This window comes from Lissotriton vulgaris, chromosome 9 (assembly GCF_964263255.1).
Source record: "Lissotriton vulgaris chromosome 9, aLisVul1.2, whole genome shotgun sequence".
Classification (NCBI taxonomy): domain Eukaryota; kingdom Metazoa; phylum Chordata; class Amphibia; order Caudata; family Salamandridae; genus Lissotriton; species Lissotriton vulgaris.
In genome coordinates, this window is record NC_141697.1 from 1,062,651,331 (window position 1) to 1,062,673,237 (window position 21,907).

The window sequence follows — 21,907 nt, forward strand, 5'->3', positions numbered from 1 at the left end:
ACGCTCCGCCTGACAAAGAATCTAAAATCATTGATGCGTCAGGGAAACGGATTTCTGCGCAGGCCACAAGTATATGGCGCATAGCAAACACACAAGCCTTACACTCACAAAGCCTTACACTCACGCTATAACAGGGCTCACTACGATCAGCTAGAAAAATTAATGGAGCGCCTCCCAGATCAATATAAGGATCAGGCAGCAGAGCTCTTACAAGAAGGCAAATTAATAGCCAATGCCTCAATTAAATGTGCACTAGATGTAGCTGACACAGCATCCAGAGCAGTCAATACTAGTGTCATACTGAGACGACATGCGTGGTTACGCATTTCAGGTTTTAAACAAGAAGTACAGACTACCATCTTAAACCAGCCCTTCAATCAAAACCAGTTGTTCTGGCCGGAAGTAGACAACACACTAGAAAAGATGAATAAAGACATGGACACAGCTAAGTCTATGGGTGCATTACAATCCACGTAGACTAGAAGTTATTTTCGCCGCCCCTTTTATCGAGGAGGCTCCAAGCAGACCGGCGCAGATACAACATCATCTTTTAAGACACACACACAGACCTCCTCTAACAAAGGCTATTTTAGAGGAGGATACAGAGACAACAATAATAAGGGAAGAGGTAGAGGTAATAACAACAACCGCTCCTCTTCCACTCCCAAACAGTGACTTCCCTCTGCCTCCCCTACAGCATTGCACTCCTGTGGGGGGCAAATTATCACAGTTCCTACCTGTCTGGAATTCCATCACAACAGACAGGTGGGTAAGACAGATTATCCAACGTGGCTACTGCCTAGAACTCACGGCAACCCCTCCAAACATACCACCCAGGCAGCATCCAATGTCCACAGAACATACTACTCTGCTTCAACGAGAAGTTCTAGCACTTCTACAAAAAGATGCTATTCAATTAGTTCCTTTAGAGGAAAGGGGAACAGGAATTTACTCCCTGTACTTCCTAATTCCCAAAAAGGGCGGGACATTAAGACCAATTCTCGATCTCAGGCCTCTCAACTATTACATACAATCTGATCATTTTTACATTGTCACTTTACAACGAGTACTCCCACTATTACAACAGGGGGACTTTCTTTCAACACTAGATCTAAAGGACGCCTACTTTCACATTCCCATACATCCTGCGCACAGGAAGTATCTAAGGTGTGTCATACAATGACAGCACTATCAGTTCAAAGTCCTTCCATTCGGGGTCACAACAGCACCACAAGTGTTTACAAAGTGCTTAGCAGTACTAGCAGCACATCTCAGAAGACAACAGATACATGTCTTCCCTTACCTAGACGATTGGCTCATAAAAGCAAAATCGTTCAACCAGTGTGTACAACACACAAAACAAACAATTCAAACATTGCACCACTTAGGGTTTACAATAAACTACACCAAGTCGCACCTAGAGCCTTCGCACTTTCATCAATATCTAGGAGCTACCATAGACACATCTACAGCTCTAGCGTATCCCAGTCAAGCTAGGATACAGAGCATTCAGACCTTAGTCTCCCTTTTTCAACATCAGCACTCTCTCCAAGCCAGAGTGTTCATCAGATTAATAGGCATGATGGCGTCTTGCATCTTCATAGTTCCTCACGCCAGACTGCAAATGCTCCCATTGCAAGAATGTCTAGCACAACAGTGGAATCAGGCTCAAGGTCAGCTCACAGACCTGGTGTTCTTAGACAGCCGTACATATCGCTCTCCGCAATGGTGGAACACCAAAAACTTGACAAAGGGACGGCCGTTCCCAGATCCTGTTCCACAGATAGTGCTCACGACAGATGCATCCCTCACAGGATGGGGAGCCCATCTCTTACATTATACCACACAAGGCCAATGGAACAACCAACAACGACAGTTCCATATCAACCATCTAGAGCTGTTAGCAATTTTTCTGGCACTCAAAACGTTTCAGGTACAAATAAAAAACAAAGCTGTTCTAATCCGGACGGACAATATGACAGATAAGTATTCTGTACAAAAACAGGGGGGGACACACTCTCTGCAACTGTCCCAGCTTGCACAGATCATTTGGAGATGGGCCATTCCTCAAAACATACACCTGACAGTAGAACACCTTCCAGGAATTCACAATCAGACAGCAGATGTGTTGAGTCGTCATCACAACAGATTCACGAATGGGGAGCTACACCCACAAGTTCTTCAACCATTCTTCCAAATGTGGGGGCATCCACAGATAGATCGGTTTGCCATCCACGAGAATGCAAAATGCCCAACCTTCGCCGCCAGGTTTCCACACCCATGATCGGAGGGGAATGCAATATGGATGAACTGGTCAGGCAGATTTGCGTACGCTTTTCCCCCTCTCCCACTCATTCCACTAGTAGTACGCAAGCTCAGACAACAGTCTCTCAAACTAATACTAGTTGCTCCCACATGGGCACGTCAACCGTGGTTCTCCACACTACTAGATCTCTCACTGGTTCCACATCAAAAGTTACGGCTCACGCCATCCCTGTTAACACAGAACCATGGAGAAATAAGACACCCAGAGCCAAGCCAACTGAATTTGGCGATCTGGCTCCTGAAGTCTTAGAGTTCGGTTATTTAAACCTACCACCAGACCGTATGAACATAATTAAAGAGGCTAGAAGACCCACTAGTAAGTAAGTAAATCTTTCTTTATTCGATTTTCAAGTTAGATAAAAACCATAAAAGAATTTCAACAAGCATATCATAATATACACATTTAACAAGTTATTAATTTTACAGCATAAAAGGGATAATCTTTCCCCTAGTCGTTTCTGATATCTCACATTTTCTAACATATACAAGTGGATTTTAGTCAAAGATTTACCCTATGTTTAAAAATACATTTTAAAAAAGTCACTATGCATTTACAGACTACTTCAGTTTCTATGAATTGTAAGCGCATCATGGCAGGACGACATCTTCTCACATCCATTTTTTTTTGGAGAGGGATTAGCCAGAGTTTACGGTGTACAGAGTAGAATTTGCAAAACAGAACAGTGTGGATGGTGGATTGTTCTGATGTATTGTCACATGGGCACACTGTTAAACACTCTTCCCAACTGTTTTTTATCGGAAAGGCCACCAGTCTATGAAAAATGTTAATTCTGAACCTTGTCAGTAGGAAACGTTCAAAATGTGACTGAACATATGTCAGGTACGGTTCGATCTCTAGGGTGGTCATAACTGCCAAGGAGTGTTGGGTTGAAGGTTTTCTTGCCACTGTGCAGAGTCGCATCTCTTCCACATGACTCCAGGCCCTTTTTTTTTAGATCTTTTCTGGTTATTTCACCAATTCGTTCAGGTGTGAAATAGTAATTACTAAGCCCTAGGTCTGTGAGAAAATTCTTTATGTACATGAGCCACTCGATCTTTTCCACGTGGTCCAATGACATGCTGTCTGTAACTATCTGTTTAGATAGGGTGTTTTTCGTCGCAGTCCAGATGCGTCGCCAAAGCAAGAGCGGCTGTATCTTAGCCAAATCCGTTATGTGTAGAACACCTAACTCCATATGGCAGGCATAGATGGATGCACATTGGGGGTTGCCAGCAGAAATCTTAGGAAGGTATTCTGTACCACCTGTAGGGATTTAGTGTTTTTATGTCCCCAAAGACCTGCCCCATAAAGTGCGGTGGATTGACATTTTGCTTTGTAGATATGGAGCAATTCTACTGGCGGTCTCTTTCCTAGTTTTTGCGAGAAGTTTTTGAGAGCAGCAGTTGCTCTCAGCAACTGATGCTTTCGTGCTTCTATAGCTGGTTTCCAATTTAACCTTTCGTCCATCATGATTCCAAGATATGGGTACTGGGCAGTTGTTTCGATCCTTTTGTTGTCAAGGAATATACCCTTTTCCCCTTTCTTCTTTCTACCTGCCACCATAACGTAGGTCTTTTTTACGTTTATGCGCAGATCCAGACTGCCCATAAACCTCGCGTACCTGTCTAGTGCCTTCTGTAAATCACGCGGAGTCCGTGCGAGAATCACGGCGTCGTCCGCGTATAATAAAGCGGGAATCAGGCGATGTTTTACTTGAGGAAGGTCCTGGCCCCCTCTCAACATCTCAACCTCAAGACCATTTGTATAGAGAGAGAAAAGAAAGGGAGCCAGGACACAACCCTGCCTGACTCCACGCTCCACCGGGAATGAGTCAGTTAATTCACCGTTCACTCCAAAACGCACTCTAGCAGAGGCATTTGAGTAAAGCTCTCTAAGAAAGGTTACGAGGGCCTGGTCTATCCCCATCTCAATAAGGATGGACCATAGTTTTGAATGAGAAACACAATCAAACGCTGCCGACAGGTCGACGTAGACCATATACAGCCTGCCCTGCTTTGCCGAGACATATTTCCCTACCATTAGTGACAGATTAAGGGCTTGCTCCGTTGTTCCAAAGAGGCTAGAAGACCCACTACCAGAGCATGTTATGCGGCTAAGTGGAAAAGATTTGCAATATATTGTAACAACAATCATATTGATCCACTAGATGTTACCATCCATAATATTATTTGTTACCTTCTACACTTACAAAGGTCCAATTTGGCTTATTCTTCCATACTCCTGCATCTGGCAGCAATTGCAGCCTATTTGCAGAATAGACAACATCTATCTCTTTTTAGAGTACCTGCAATTGAAGCATTTATGGAAGGATTAAAACGAATAATCCCACCTAGGTTACCGCCTGCTCCAGTATGGAACCTAAATGTGGTCCTTACAAGACTTATGGGGCCCCCTTTCGAGCCTTTACATAAGTGTGAATTGCAATTCCTAACATGGAAAACTACTTTCCTTGTTGCCATCACCTCTCTCAGAAGAGTTAGTGAAATACAAGCATTCACAATAGAAGAACCATTTTTTCAGATACATCCTAACAAAGTGGTTCTTAGGCCCAATCCTAAATTCCTACCAAAAGTTATTACTGCTTTTCACCTAACCAATCAGTAGAGTTACCAGTGTTTTTTCAAAAACCTGAGTCTGTTGCAGAAAGGGTTTTACACACCGTAGATGTTAGAAGAGCTCTGTTATACTATACAGACAGGACTAAATCGTTCAGAAAGACAAAACAACTATTTGAATCTTTCTCTCCCCACACAAAGGCAATCCCATCTCTAAAGGAGGAATTGCCAGATGGATAGTAAAGTGTATTCAAATATGCTATCAAAAAGCTAAACGTACACTCCCGGTTCCTCCTAGAGCGCACTCCACTCGCAAACTAGGAGCCTCTATGGCTTTCTTAGGAAACATACCACTAGAGGATATATGCAAGGCAGCGACATGATCACTAAACACTATTGTGTTGATGTGCAAGCCAAGCAACAAGCAGCAGTAGGCCAAGCTGTCCTTAAAACATTATTTCAGTATGCTGCAACGGATACAAGCGAGCACCGCTAGGGGAGACACTGCTGCACAATCGTTGCTAAGTGTACGATCTGCAGCTCATATGCCTCGAACGGAAAATGCTACTTACCAGTATGCATCTGTTCTTGGCATGTAGAGCTGCAGAATCGTGCACGCCCTCCCGCCTCCCCGGGACTTGTATCCGTTCCAGTACTCATCTTACTTAGATGCACACGCATGGACATCCTTTTTTTCTTTACTTCTACTAACTCCATCATTTCCCATCATGGCGAAAAACAATCTGAGGATGGAGTCGATGACCATGCGCAGTATTGTCCTAGGGAGGAGTCACCTATCTCGTGACTACAAACACTTCTTCCAAGAAGAACCTGCAATCATCCGAGCCCAACACCAGGTGGCGATCTATTGCTAAGTGTACGATTCTGCAGCTATACATGCCAAGAACAGATGCATACTGGTATGTAGCATTTTCCTTATCCACCTTACCATGTTACATATTGTACCACCTGCCACTCCAATAACTCTCTATGTTCTGTGATCTGGTCTTGTGGGTGGCTGTGCTGAGCAGCTTCATTCCTTGCTTTGGAGAATCTTCCCTCTCCTGCTTCCTGCCCTGTATGACTGTAGTATCGAAGCTAAGTGGTATTGTGGATTCCAGTAAAGCTGACAAGGAAATACAGTAACAATGCCAATGTAATACAGAAGGTACATCGGTGTGACTTTCAGTTATTTTGTCGATACAAACTGTTGTGTCTTGTAGAAAATGAAATCAGGCAAACCAATAGGATGCTCTGTATCACACAGAGGACTAGTCTTGTAATCCATGTTGTGTGTCTTTGAGAGACAGCCCCAGGTCATATAAACATGTGAGAGCAGCTTTGCCATCATGTCTTTTCTCAGACTACTGTTATGAAAAAAGGAGATTAAGTCCTCTGCAGGACCACTGAATACCTCTGGTGGACGAACCATTAGAGAATTAGCCAGTTACTCAGACTTTAAAAGAAAGATAAGACATCAGCATTATCTGGTGTTCTTATCTGATTTAAGTTTCTCATTCAGCAGTCCCTGACCTTCATTCTTGTACCAAACTCCTGCCAGTGACAACAATTTCTCCTTAACAGATGCCACAGTCTGTGCTACTCTGTGCCTCCAGGAATGGTTGTCACAGACAAAAAGGTTTCAAGTGTGTGCCTTATTTGTCTGATTTCAGTTCAGGTCAGTCAGATCTTCATCTGCTTCCCTCTATACTATAGCCACTTTCGTTATACACTGTTGTGAAGAATGATAGCTTTTCAACCATTTTTAAGGCTGGAAAGTTGAGACCCCATGTTATACCATTTTGCATTTTAAAGGAATAAGTGGAGCTTGGGGGTTAAAACAGATTACAAGTCACCAGCAGCAAGGGCTGCTGATAAGTATTTTTTATGAAGTGGGTATTTCTCCCAATTTCTAGTTCACATAATTTTCTAGCTGAGTGAATGTAAGGAATATGGTTGCTTTGGATACATTGAGCTGGTCTCACAAACACAGAGGCCAGCTCTGTTTTGCTTTTCACAGAAAAATGCATCTTGCATTTAATGCATGATTGAGTTTTCTGTCTGAAAGAGGTGGCAACATTGTGCTGCTCTGCCCCTCCTCATTAATGTTTTCTGTGTGGCTGAAGCTCTCCTGTTTGGTTAAAATATTTGGAACGTTACTTAACAGGCCCAAAGAGATTCAGATAATGGGTTTTTTTCTGTAGTGCTATTATTTAAGGTTTGATAGTATTTAATTCTGTAGCCTTGTTCAACGTTTTTTTTTATTTAGACACTAGCACATCCTCTGGGAATAGCTATGGCATCCTTTGTATTTTAAATTTGAACACTTATACTGTGCATCAAAATGAGAGGTATGAACTAAGAGCAAGATCAAGGTCCACAACCCAAGCTGCCATAAAGCAATGTATAAATACAAAAGGTAGTTGTTCCTATAGAAAGTTAGAAAGTCTAATGAGAAGTGTAGGCGAAAATTCCTCCGTTAAGGGTAGGGCCTCCCTTAATTGAAGATTGAGCCCTCACACACCCACATGGGTGTCATGCTTCATCATAGGGCTTAGCTCCTCGTGGGGCCAGCGTTTCATATTCTGAATAGTAGTTAGTGAAAATCTCCTGATGGAGAATGAAAACCTACTTACCTAGAGTCCCAACTCTCCTTCATGGATATGTTAATTGAATCAATTATCTGTCCATTTACCCTCCTGTTATAGCAAGTAGAGAACATAGTGAATTACCTACCTCTTTCTTTTCTCTCTCTCACCTTCCTGTTGAAATACCAAGCCTGATTGCTCACCCATCAAGGATACTGCAGTACTTGCTGATGTTAAAAAGTGTCACACTTCTCTCATTCTCTCTCTCTCTATTTTACCACATTTCATTCATGACTGCCTTTGAAAATGGATAGAATTTAAACGCATTTTTAAACCATTAAAAGTTTAAAAAAACAGGAAATGTTGCCTTGGGAAAGGCAATGTGAGATTTTTTTTTAACTAGGTTTCTATTAAATGATCCGGGATCCTGCACCGGAGTGAAGCTATTCAGTGTTTGACTTTAATATCAAAAACTGATGGAGAATTAGAATTGTAAAAAGCAATGAGTGCTGCCTTCCTAAGGACCGTCATTCTTACAGGCCCTGGGGCTATGGTTTTTAGGTATCACGTGGCGTGGCAGCGCATGCGCTGGTCGCCTCGTTAGATTTATTGTAAAAGAGTAGTTTCAGAGAAGGGCTTTAAGCCCCACCCCTCATTTCCATTGGCTGGCATCACCGTTTATGCTAAACTGTGGTCTGCCATTGGAAATGAGCTATCTGGGTTGCCTCCCTTTGGCTTTTTGGTCTGGCCCGTCCGGACTGGATTGCCTACTTCATGGCTGTCCTGAAGACTTTTCTTATCTGCTTGTTTGTTTAACACGGTACAAAAGGGGGGTTACAAAAGGGGGTGGGAGCATCTGAACCAATCAAACACTCACACCCAGTCAAAAGATCTGGGTTTAATCCATCACCGTTCTTTAGCCCGCTCTGCCACCCCAGTTCAAACATGTCTATATGCAAATCAGTCTGACCCTGTGCCTCATGGGAACAGTCCAGCCCGAACTGCCAAGCCAGATCTTTTGACTGGGTGTGAGTGTTTGATTGGTTCAGGTGCTCCGTCCATTACCACCCCCTTTTGTACCGTGTTTGTTTAACAAGCAGATAAGAAAAGTCTTCACTACAGCTGTGAAGCAGGCATGGATCACAGAGGTGCACGGGGTCACGGGGAGGACAAGCGATTCCGTCAGACTCTGGGCTTGCACCTGATCCAAGTACTGCAGCAAACTCGCTCTTCCATCAGTGTTCATGCCTCTGCTACCATGTGCAGTTGAAGGAAAGGCTAGATAGTGCGAGAGGTGCCTTCGGATGTAACGTCTGTGCCTTCAGCACTAATGTCCACGTATGTGTCTCCTGAGAGTGGCTGAGTTGAGCCTTCTTGGGTTGTGAGATCTCTCAGTTGAAAGTTTATCTGAAGACGTGGCCCCCGTGTCTCCCTTTGTCCCAGTTTCACATCCGTCTCCTCTGCAGTCTGTGATCAGGCTTTGAAAAGAGGCTTCACTTGTTCTGTCCCACCTTATATACTCTTTAGATTAGATCTGCTTCCACCATTCTTTCTTTGATTCCCTGCTCAACCTCTTCAGGTGTCCAGACCTCCCACTCCAAGTTGAATGCAGTGGGCTGTCTGGGGAGGAGTAGAAGAGCCGATTCCACCTACTCCATATGGAAGATGCAGCTGGACGCCAAGATGTGTTCTATCTGAAGCTCTTATGTAGAACAATACTGTGCACGATTGACCAAGCACACATTTTATTTTGGAACAATGTTCACAAACCTTTATACAACTTCTGCTCATTCGCAAAATACACAATAGATCTTTACTAGGGTTGTAGGACTGGGAAAGGCCGCTTAGGATTGTATCTTTTTAAAGGAAATACAGCCCCAAATTTGAAACAATTCAAACAGTAGAAGGTGCAATGGAATGTAACACGGTTTGGAACTAGGTTACAATATTGGTACCAGAGAAGTAATCACAGTATGATTGGATAAACGTTAAGCCAGAGTTTAGGGTCTCTCATGGGCAGATCTGGGATGTGGTCCAAGGTGAGGTATAGCAGTAACGTCTGCTGCCGGGTCACAGGGGAAGGGATGCTGACATAGTTTGCTGGGATGCCCTGTTCCTCAGGATGGCCAATTGGTGACACCAGGAGGAACAGTGAAGAATGTGACTGAAAATAAACATAAACTGGTCGAAATGGAAGAGAAAGTACAAACATATGCTCAGTAAGTTGCACGTCACATAATTAGGACGGGCTTTCCATATTTATAAGTGAACTGAGTTGAACACAGCAAAATTGATTTGAAAAATGTAGTTCCACTGGACAGAAATGAGAAGGGAAACCTAGGGTTTGCTCAGAGGTCCATGTGTACAAGGCGAACCTGATAAAGACAGGGAACAGAAATCCTGAAATTTGTATTTTTAAAATCATTTTTATTACCATTTTCAAATAACAGTCTACTACCGTGCAAATTGTAATTACACAGATGAACACGTATTTTTCACACAAAAAAATTAGAAATTTATATTGCGCAAACTAGACCCAAGACATCGGGTTACGTGATTTGCCCAGAATCACAGGATGTTGTAAAAAAGGACAACTGTACGTTTACAAAAAACGGGGAGCCCCCCCACCCCGCCCAAAATCCCAGTATTGTATTGGGCTACACCCAAGTCTGGAGAGGGACGGGGGGGGTTTGGGGCGAGAAAAAAAGACTGGCACGTCATGAAGGCGCTGAATGTAAGTGCTAGTGAGTGTCGCACTGTGTCATAGGAGTCTAGTCTGTGCCATTCATGCATTGGGTGTGTTTGTGCTCATCACAGAAGTGTTCCCCATTGAGCTGGGATATCCAGGTGCCTCATCCAAAGTTTTGGAACGTACAGCCGAGGCCACTTACATCCCGGTGGCTTCAGGTATGTGAAGGTCTGACCTGCCATACACTTTGTGACTCTAAGATGTGTTTTTTAGGAGATGAAAGAACACACTTCTGATGGTGTGGTTACCTCTCTTCTATTTGCCCCCCGCCATAGACTCGACCTGTCTAATGGACCTCTGTTGGAAGTTACACACAAGCAGATTTATTCCCGATGCAAAGCTTGTGGGCTGTTTCAGGGACAGAGCAACCTCGCAGAGGGAGCACTGAACCACCGCACATTCTGCTTTGGTGTTTCTTCCGCCCCAACTAAATCCTAGATGACCTTTCACCCACACTCACAGCTGCACTCGCCTCTCTTCTCACCACTTTTTCCGACCCTGCATTCATAGAACCTCCCTGGATGTGAAGGGGCTTCTTGCACACATTCTTAGAAATGCTTCTCAATTAAGGGCCCTTTTCTGAACCCCTTGCACTTGGAGCTGGTCATTGCTTTTATCCCCTGAGTAAAATCGGCCTGGTCACAGCAGAACCCCCCTCTTTACTCACTACAACATGTCCAGGTAAAGACACCACGTAATCTGAGGAGACACAACCCTCGCTCGCAGCAATTGCTAGTTCAAACCATTTGGAAAACTTCGGCTCTGTGAGAACCTACTGTACATCGTTTAAGATAAATCTGAAAACCAACTGTTCGATCTCATTGAATACACTAATTTCTTAGGTCCCTTGCATGTGCCCCGTCTGTCTTTAAAGCTTTCAGTACATTAAATACTGTATACCTTCAATGGTATTTTTGATGGTGTATGAAGTGTGTCACTACCCATGTCATACACTCACTCCGTGCCCCCTACTGTGGGGAAGGCTGGCACAAGAGGGTCATGTTGGGTGAACAGACGCCTGCATGGATGGAAGCAGCGATGCTGACACATTGCAGTGTTTCCTCCACAGGCCGTGTGGGTGCTGCAGAGGCTGAAAAGGCAGCAGGGGTGCAGGAGAGCAGAGCGCTTCCTTCTGTGCCCTTTCCTTCCTGGGCACTCCTTAATTGTATATTATCAGGTGCCCGGGTTTTGGAGGGTGGAGACCAGCTGAGTTTACTGAATGTGAGCTCAGTTTATGGCAGCCACCAGAGACGCCTTAAGGCATTGGGCAAAGTGGGCTCTGGCCTGGGGCCCCTACCTTTCAGGGGGCCTCTGATAGAAGAGCCATCTCTGTTCTGCACAGAGGCTTACCCTGACAATAAATGGTTTGAAATACCGTTTTACCTTTATTTATTTTTAATGTGGGTGATGTGGGAGTGTATTGTGGACATTTTGCAGGGAAATATTGTTTGTTTCGTGCAACATCCATAAAAAAAATTCTTTGACATTAAAACAGGGCTTCTCATAGGAGAAATGGGAGGTTGTCAGTGAATATTTGCCCTAACGCTAGCCTACTGCTGCTGCATTACAATATTAACAAGCATTTGCAATGCTGGTTGCAGTATCATCCAGACATCCACAGGCTGCGTTTGGCCGCAGATGCTGGTTGCTGGTTGATAGCTTTATTTCGATATGCAGATATCATAAAAGCATTACAAAAATATATAAAACAGCACATCGTAGAAAAACTGTTACAGGTTAAGAACAAGTGAGATAAAAGAGTTCTGTTTGTACAACAAATAAATTAATTAAAAAGGAATTAAATTGATATAGACAGTCTTTTTAAGCGGATCAACCATGCCCAATTTAAAAATTTAGAAACGCCACAGACTATGGGGGAGGAAGTGTCAGTTAACACCTTGGCTGCTAAGGCAATTCCCCTCCTGTGCTGGAAATTGTTGATCTACTTTATTCATGACGAGCTCAGCTCGTCATAAGCACAGCTCCAGTGTGAGCTCGTCATGAGCAAGGAAGGGGTTAATAAGCCCCGTAAAGAGATGCCGTGACAGCTCTGGCTTTGTAGATGTCAATTACTGGAGCTACACATTGCTTAGATGAGTTACGATACTCCCTTAACAATGCTCCCCCCACCCTTTTGTGGCTAAGAATCATTTTATTGATATGGGGTGTCCAGCTCATGACATCGCTCATGCGAATCCCCAAATAATCAAATTCAGAGACTCTCTCAAGGGGAACAGAATTCAGGACTGGTGGACAACCAAGTTTACGTGGAGGGTGCATGATCAGGTATTTCGTTTTGTCCACATTAATGACCAGCCCTCCTTTTGAGCAAAAATCCTGGAAGCGGTTCAGAAGCTTCTGAAGGCCCTGGGGGTCTTTGAGATGAGGAGGGTGTCGTCGGCAAACAATAGGGTTGGAATCCTCACGCCCCCCAGGGAGGGTGCGTCTGCTGGTTCGTCAAGCAGGTGCTCTACCACACCATTCACATACAGGGAAAATAGTGTGGGAGCTAATACACATCCCTGTCGGACGCCCCTGTTGACCGGGATCCTATTGGTCTTTTCCCCATTCTGTCCCCATCGCACCTGTGCATAGTTGTCGTTATGTAATTTGATGAGGAGCTACAGAATATAAGGGGGCAGCCCGAGACCCTGCAGGACCCTCCAAAGTTCCTCCCTAGGAACCAGGTCAAAGGCAGTCTTTAAATCTATGAAGGCCAAGTAGAGACTGCCTTTGCCCAGTTCCACCACCTTCCAATATAGAAGCATCAGTCTGAACACTTGCTCAATAGTTCCTGTACCGGAACGAAAGCCTGCCTGTAAGTCAGACAATATGTGGTTTTCGTTCACCCAATGAAGAATCCTCCCCAGGATCGCCTTTCCCGCCACCTTCTGGGTTGAGTCTATGAGGCTTATTGGCCTGTAGTTCCCCGGTTGGTCCCGACAGCCTTTTTTAAATATTGGAACAACCTCTGCCCCTTTCCAAGACTCAGAGACAGGACCTCCCTCTAAGATGGCGTTCAGAAGAGCAGAAACCAGTGTGCCCCATTCACCCGCATAGGCTCGAAGTAGATCCCCTGGAAGCCCATCAGGGCCAGCTGCTTTCAGGGGTACCAAGGATTTAATAATGTTCGTAACCTCCCGTGCGGTGAAGGGGACGGTGGCTCTATCCAGTGAAAATGGGGGAAGGGAGAATGGCTCGTCAAGTGGCCCTTCTACTGCTGAGTAGAGGGCCTTGAAGTGGTTAAACCACGTCTGGGCTGGGATCGTACAAGTCCTCAGGGTGTCGTCAGGACGGTTCCTACTGCCCACCAAGTCCCAGAATCCCTTAGCGTCTCTCCCTCGACTAGCGGCCAGGAGATCCTGCCAAAAGTTATCCTCCCATTCTTTTTTTGCAATTTTCAAGCAATGTGAATATAACTTCCTGGCCCCCCCTCAGTCCTTGTTTGGGACTTAGATTTCACTGCTTCAATAAGCAGTGTCTTGGATTCCCTACACTTGTGGTTGAATCAACCCTGTCTTTTCCCGGGGCGTGTCTTTGCCCCATTGTGTCTAACTGGGACAATAAACAAGTTGCTTATGGCCAGGGTTAGATCGCAGAACTGATCAAACACCTCCACCGGCCCACCCTCAAGAGAATCCAGATTGTCTAGAGCTGTGGCTAGGAGCTGCGTTATGATGGTCACCTTCTCAACCGAGAGCGTGAGCTTAGCCCACTTCAGCCGTCTGCCACAGTTCGAGACAACTGTATCACCGGGAACAGTAGTACGTAAAGGCGGGCCCCCTATGCCCTCTAACCACCAGGGAGACAAGGCAAGGGAGAGCAGATTGTGATCGCTCTCGACGGACGATATAATTTCCATATCTCTCACCGCGCTCCATAGGTGGACGTCAAGCAGAATGTAATCAATTCTTGACGTGTGGTTTGGCCTATTAAACGTATGGGCTCCCGCTTTGTCAGATCTAGTCCTACCATTAAGGGCCCTCAGGTCAAACTCCATAGTGAGAGAATTAACCTGGAGTGCCACTTCCGTCCATCTCTTGATTGGGCTTAGCTCTAGAGCCGGTATCCCCCTCCTTTGCTCTTCCTCCTCCTGGTCTTGGGTGACTTCCGAGCCAAGAGGCTCGAACGTGCAGTTAAAGTCACCCGCGACCAGGGTACATAGTTTGTAAGGGGAAGACCTAAGCAATCTCTCTAAAAGAGCTATTGTGGGTGATTGTCTGCCTCCCTTTGTGCCCCGAGCATAAATATTGTAGATGTTAAGAATGACACAGCCCCTGGAATTTTTTTAAGTAATGTTGAGGAGATCCGGGCAGTTCGTTTGGTGCTCCTCTACCCTGCAGTTAAGGGAAGAGGCTACCCAAATGAGGAGGCCTCCCGAGGGACGTCCCCTGCCTGAATCCGGGTAGACAGCAGGCATATAATGGGATGAATAGCCCGCCTTGTGTGAGGGCTCCCTACTCCATGTCTCCTGGAACACACAGGTGGAATACTCCTCCACAAGGGAATTCCAGTCAGGCAAAGCCAACTTCCTATCTAGTCCAGCCACGTTCCAGCTGAAAACCCTAATAGGTGGGTTGTCACAGCTGCAGCGCTACTGGACGCGACAGTGTCAACCGAACCTACCCCGGGCGGAATGGGGGAGTCAATATCATCCTCATTCGTCTCCCGCCCCACACCTGATTCCCATCTAACCATCGGGGCTAACTGCTTCCCTGTAGGGGTAAGTGGACCAGTTAGCGTTAGGGACAGGTGGAGAGCTCCACCAGATGTAGAATCCCCCCGAGCCTCCCCGAAGGAATCATTAAGTCAGTACCCCCTAGGACCCCAACACGACCGTGGCCATACTGCATGCGGCTGGAACCGGGGTATTGCAGGATACCATCGACTACCAGTAATATTTTGGTATGTGTCCACAGGGGGTGGGCCAGGGCATTTCATAACTGGCCGCGGGTAGAAGTATGTTAAGTCGACCACGTCAATGCCTGGCAGATTGCGTGGGCAACTCTCATGTCTTGAAAGTTGACTACCACGCAGTCGCCTTCGAATGGTTTCTTTCCCTGTCCAATCCATCCTACCCTACGCACTCCAAGAATCAACCCATCCACAACCCTGGGTAGGGGTTTGTTGGCTTTTAGCCAGTGCATGGTTTTATTCTTCAGTGCCTGGTGGGTTTTCGACTGAGCATCCTTCAGAATGGGAACATTAATAAGGACAGCAACGTATGGATGGCACTCTGGGGGGAGATTAACTGGCGGACGTTTTGGAACCGCCTTCTGCGGTATGACCGCTGGAGAAGGGGCTCCAAGATGGCTCGTAGCTGCTTCTGCGGCTGGGGCAACTCCCCTGGCATCAACAGTTGGCTGAGCCGGTCGTTTTGGCTTAGTGGGGCCCCTCCCACTTGCAACTTCTTTTGGTCTGGTTTGGACTTTGCATTCTTCGCTATCAGGGGGGTACTAACATGGACCTGGGCAGTATGAGTGATAGTTCCCGGTTTTACAGTAGAAGGGGTCTCAGAGACAATTGTCAAGTCCTTCCCTACTGCTGAAGTGGTTACAGACGTTGACGGGAGTGTTGCCTGAATTGGGCCCCTTAAAACCCCCTTTCCGTCATTCCCACCCATATTGTCCTCCCTAGATTTAGACTGGAGTTTGATAAGGGTTTTCAGGGAAAAGAAGTTGTAGTCTGTTCAAACCTATCTAACCTATCCCCCAAACCCTTAACTTGATCGATGAGCGGGGCCAATAGTGACTTAACCAGGTTCTCAATAAACTTAGTGGAAGGCAATTCATGTGATGCTGCTGGTAGAGCAGGGGCGATAGGGTTTGGCTGTACTGCTTTAGCCGCAGCTACCAACGGAGCATTTCCTCCCATTGGCTCAGGGGTCAGTGTAGCAGGACCACGGCTGTTTGGTGGGCCGGTGCTTCTTGGGACATGCTTCCTCGGGCACTTGTTGAGTGATGTAAAGCTACCCTTCCGCGTACTAGCAACCCTTTTCCTTTTAATACGGACCAAGGAGTCATGTGCCAAGCACGACAGGTTCAAGGCCGGGGGAGGATCTTGAAGGGGCAATTGGCAGACCTGGCCGATGGAAGGGCTTGGAGGTGCAACAGATCGAAGTCCCGTGACCACTGGACTAGAGCTAAGGGGCAAGGATTGTGCTACCAAACTTTCCAACCTATCAATGCTTGCCCCTATTGCTGCAATCCGTGGCTGCTCGGACATGATCCCGGGAAGAGGGGAGGTAGGATGGGTAGAAGAATGGGTAGAAGTTGGAGACAGGGCCTGCGCCACTGCTCCTAGCGAGGAGCGTCTAGCCGGAAAAGAATCTTGTGAGAGGCGGCGCTCCGTCATCACAATCTCCTTTTCAATAACAGCAGCTACTCTTGTGATGAATTTGTCCATTGTGCCTATCATAGAGCTCCCCGCAACACCCTCTCCCCCACCCCTCAATGCTTTCCCAAAACGGGTAGACATTTAGGCGACTAAACCCCCAAGGAAACTACTAACTTTAACACAGGAGATCGCAGATGTCAGCGGGGTGGCCCAGCCCAGCCTCAGACTGCCACAGACTGCCCGCCCTTTGCCCGGGCTTCGCTCGGCGTCCCGCTCGCGTCCCGCTGAAAGCCAGACAAGCTGTTAAATGGTTACCGTTGCAGGCGGGGGGGTGTCTCACTGGGGGCGCGGCCGTGCACACCTGGGCAGCGCAGGGACTCCTGGTCTTCAGAGTCCCTGCTTGCACACGCCCTCTGAAGCTGGACCAATCCTCCTCGCAGCGATTCAGACCACCCAAACAGCTTTCGCCCCTCGCCACTGACCGCGAAGCGGCACTTGCGAAGCGGGTGCGGCGAGCAGCTGAGGTAAGTGGCGGTCTCCTGAAGGAAAGGGCAGGCAGGGCAGCTCCGAAGGTTCTCCCACAGCTCCTGGATGCAGATCAGCGTTTTGGGCGCAATGCAATAGGTCTCGCATTTATGCGATTTTGAGCTGTTAACATTGCAAATAACTATGCCTTTTATTTTTGTTTTTAAAACATAAATAAAAGGCACTGTCATTTACAATGCCAATAGCTTAAACTTGCGTAAAAGGGAGACCTATTGCATTGCAAATGCTTGTTTTTTTACGTCTTTGCTTCTTAGCTAAAACTATTATAAGGTTTCGGGTCAAGATATTACACATGGTGGACTCTGATTACGGATATGTTACTGTTTGTTCCTCCAAGTTAACCATTTTTTATTACTGAATGTCTTGGAGTGGTGTGATTTACTGATTGTACTGTTATTGATTTTGTGCTCATTAAATATGCATATTATAATTTCATTTGACTATTATTCGGAATGAGATTCACACATTTTTACGGTGTTGATATTGGTTGGGATAATACGAACTGTAAATCATCTATTGTGTTTCAGTATTTATCAAATATTGATTGAATGTTTTTATCCCCTTAGAATGTTACATCTGTTTGTGAAATCCTCTATTAGAAGTGAGTGGTCTGATCATTGTTTAATTATGTTAAGTAGGTTTTCTCTCAAATTCAACATTCAGTTTGTCTGCATTTGCAATCCATTGACTTAATGATTGTAGAATACAATACTTCTATAATCAGAAAGACATCCAGACACTGAAAAGAAAAACAGATAACCCCAGTCAGCCGTAGTACCCTAATAATAATGAAGAAAAAAAGATTGATTCACTAGTGTAACCATAAGTAGTATTCGTTACATCTGAAAGCAGCCTTTCTCAAGTAATTGAATAACTAATATACAATTACACTAGGTGAATAGTGCTTGATACACCAAGGGAGTTACAGGACTATTGATACTTATAGAAAATTATAAGAGGTGGTTTCTTCAGCTAGATACCATCAGGGTGAAAATAGATTATAGGAGCACCTCTATGGAAGGCACACATTCTATACACTTTTATTTTGTCCAATAAAATACCACATGTATGAATAAATATTATTTCTGTTCTTACTTTGAAGACACTAACGTCTTTAATAACAAATATCAGAACTTTCAAATGTTTACTGTGAAATACCTGTCTTAGTTGGTTTGTTAAAACTGTTTTGATACCAAAACCTTCACCCATGATTTTACTTATCACAGTAATTTACAAAGAGGCAGTCATATTACCCCTTCAGGAATTGCAAACTGTTCTCTTGTAATGCTTTTTTGTCATTCTTGTAGGTTACTTCTTTGAGTTCAATTGTGATTGATTAATTAATGTTAAAATGTATCCTATATATTTGTTGTGAAATGCTGTGCAATGTTCTTCTACATCTTGTTTGCATTCAAAATTGAAAACAAATGGATTTGAATAGGAATATTTATTTCTGGATTACAACAGCTAGAAATTGCAAGCTTGGAAAAAACAAGAGCAATAATGGCGGAGGAGCTTGTAAAGTTGACCAATCTTAATGATGAGCTTGATGAGAAAGTACAAGAGATACCAAAATTGCGGGTACAGTTGAGGGTAAGTGTTTTGCAATTTATTAAATTTTTTTCTAAATGTTTAAAAGCTTTATTTGAAAGAAACAGGTTAGTGTTAGATCCCTTACCTTAGAATATCCCCAGGCTGGATCCGGAAAGTTTTCGTCAGCAGTACCCTTGCGCGTCGGTAGTCGTCGTCTGCGGCTCTGTGTCCGTCATCGGCGTCATGATCGCCGGAATGGCGTCGCCGGAGTACTTAGACGCCGCCCTCGTACTCCGACGTCAGTTCTTCTTTTTTCCACGCCAGCTAGCGCAGATTCGGGAAGAGCAGTACTCTAGTCATTTTTTGACTAACTTTTTGGTCTATTTTGGATCTCTTTTTTCGAGTCTACTGCCTCGGGCCGACCACAACGACAAGTCGTGCCCTGGGCCTTGACCTCGAAAGCTAGGCGGGACCGGTCCCACAAGCTACTCGAGATCCGACAGTCGGCTCCGCGCCGCTCGAGGTCCCGGTCGAGGAGGAAGTCGAGGGACCGGTCACGGAGCCGCAGTCATCGCTCGTCGAGTCATCACCATCACTCGTCGGGCTTAAAGTCCTCCGGTAAGTCGAGGCATTCAAAGAAGAAGTTGAAGAGGCAACATCGCTCTTCAGACTTAACTCACCGCTCACACGACGCGGCTGAGGGTTCGGGCGACACCGCCCGAGCGGCTCCGTCGGAGCCGCAGGCGCCGCCTCCAGGTCCACACGACGCCAGAGGAGATTCGTGATTTCCACATTGCCAGGAGGACTCACTTCCCTCCGTTGAGGCCTGCCGGCGTGCCTTCGGGCCCGCAGACCCGACTGGGGGCCTTGGCAGGCCTGTGGCTCCAGCCCCAGCACCGTCGGGTGCTTCGGCCCCGGCGCCGTCGTCGACTTCGGTCCCGACGCCGCCGGCCCCTGTGGGATCTGTGCCTGGATCCCGGTCGACGCCAGTTGACCTTACGACTCCTCCACTGGCGCCGACCCCAATTGTGTAGCTCCCAGCCCCAGTTTCAGCCCCTGTGCGGGTCCGGCGTCGGAACGGCGCCGTCTCCGGCGCGATGGGTGAGGCCTTCACCTACGACCCGGCTCCGTCATTCCAGCCTGTTTACCAGGGCACGGATGAAGGGGAGGACTGAGAGGGGTCTGAGGACCATCTGGCACAGCAGTGCCAGTTGAGCCAGGACTGGGCAGATGAGTTAGGGGAGGCTAGTGGTTTGGACACATCGCCCGACACTGGATTAATCTCTCCCCCCTCCGTGGCTACGGAGGAGGGTGCTACATATGGTGTGGTGTTGCGCAGGGCAGCCAATTCCTTAACTCTTGAGCTCCCTGCTGCGGCCGTGAGGACTAACCTCCTCACTGAGGTGCTTCAGTAGCCAGTTAGCTCCTTGGAGCCTCTACTGCCGTTCAATGAGGCCCTCACGGACGTTCTGATGGGCACCTGGTCCAAGCCCTCCACAGTGCCTGTGGATCGGAACGTGGCCCGACACCACTGCCCGGCTCCGGGCGACCCTAGCTTTCTGTGCGTGCATCCTACCCCCGAGAGCCTGGTGATCCAGGTATCTACGTCCCAGACCGCATTCCCGACCACTCCCCTGGATCGGGAATCCAAAAGGTTTGATCAGTTTGGGAAGAAACTGTTCTCCTCATTGAGTTTGGGGTTGCGGTCTATCAACACCACTTGCCTTTTGGGCCGTTATACCCACTCTTTGTGGGACAGTTCCGGATGTGCTGCCCCAGTGCCCGGAGGAGGCCCGGGCCCGGCTCGCCCAAGCCCTTGCGGAGGGGCGGGATGCGGCGCGTTATTCCATCAGGTGTGGACTGGATACCACAGACTTGCTGGGAAGGGTGATTTCCACGACGGTGGTGGTTCGCAGCCACGCCTGGCTGAGGTCCGCCAATTTCTCTGCGATGTCCAGGCCACGCTCATGGGAATGCCCTTCGATGGCCGTCGTCTCTTTGGAGACAAAGCAGACAGTGCGCTTGAGCGTTTCAAGGACTCCAGGGCTACGGCCAAGTCCTTGGGCTTGTCGGGCCAGCGCCAGCAAACTTCTGCTCTTCGCCCCTTTCGTGGCCAAGGAAGGGGCGCCCCCACACGTCCTGCCAGCCACAGGCCGCAGAACCAGCCTCAACGCGGCCGCAGACGTGGTAACTGCTGTGGCGGTGCCGGGGCACAACAGCAAGGTCCGCCATCACCTCCTTCACTGGCGCTCCATCATATCGGACAGGTGGGTGCTGCAAATCCTCCGAAGGGGCTACTCCATCCCCTTCGAGGGGACCCCTCCAGCCATGCCACCGCAGTACCACCGCATGTCGGGGGATCACTTGCAACTTCTGCAGGAGGAAGTTATGGCTCTCTTGGCCAAGGGGGCCATCAAGCGCGTTCCTGGGCCAGAAGTAGGATGTGGTTGCTACTCCCACTACTTTCTGGTACCCAAGAAGGGCAAAGGAGGCCTAAGCCCTATCTTGGACCTCCGGAGCGTCAACCGCTTCCTCCGGAAGGAGAAGTTCAAGATGCTGACTTTAGCTCAGGTCCTAGCTGCCCTAGACCCTGGAGACTGGCTGGCAGAGTAGGACTTGCAAGACGCATGTTTCCACATCCCCGTCCGGCTGGCCCACTGGCGCTACCTGGAGTTCACAGTAGGCCACAAGCACTTTCAGTTTACGCTGCTCCCCTTCGGCCTTACCAGCGCCCCTCGGATGTTCACGAAAGTGATGGCGGTGGTCGCAGCTCATCGGCTCAGATCAGGGGTTTCAGTCTTCCCCTATCTCTGCGACTGGTTGTTGGAGGAGGGCTCGCCCCAGACAGTCGTCTCCCACCTCCAGACTACGGCCGACCTCCTGCACTCGCAGGGGTTCTCCATCATCGTGCCGAAGTTGCTCTCAGAAGCTCCTTTTCATTGGAGCGGTTCTGGACATTCAGGCTCTGATTCCGATCTTTCAGCCTTTATCCTGAGTTTCGGTCAGGTTGACGCTGCGGCTCCTGGGGCTGATGGCCTCCTGCATCATTCTGGTGCATCACTCCAGGTGTCGGATGCGGGCTCTGCAGTGGGACCTGAAGTTTCAGTGGGCACAACATCAGGGCAACCTGTCCGACCATGTCCTGATCTCGGAGGGCACTGCGAGTCAGTTGCAGTGGTGGTTCACGAACCGCGATTGGGTCAGCAGCAGATCCCTCTCCCTACCACAACCGGAGCACGTAGTAGTGACGGAT

The 21,907-nt window shown here is 47.3% G+C and overlaps 1 protein-coding gene across 1 annotated transcript in view; it reads left to right on the forward strand.

Moving 5' to 3' along the window:
• Positions 1–21,907, forward strand: part of TMF1 (TATA element modulatory factor 1) — a 311,640-nt gene that overhangs the window by 257,983 nt on the left and 31,750 nt on the right. The window contains exon 16 of the mRNA XM_086939038.1: positions 18,589–18,714. Within this exon, the coding sequence (XP_086795164.1) occupies positions 18,589–18,714 (126 nt within the window). The remainder of the gene's footprint in view (positions 1–18,588; positions 18,715–21,907) is intronic.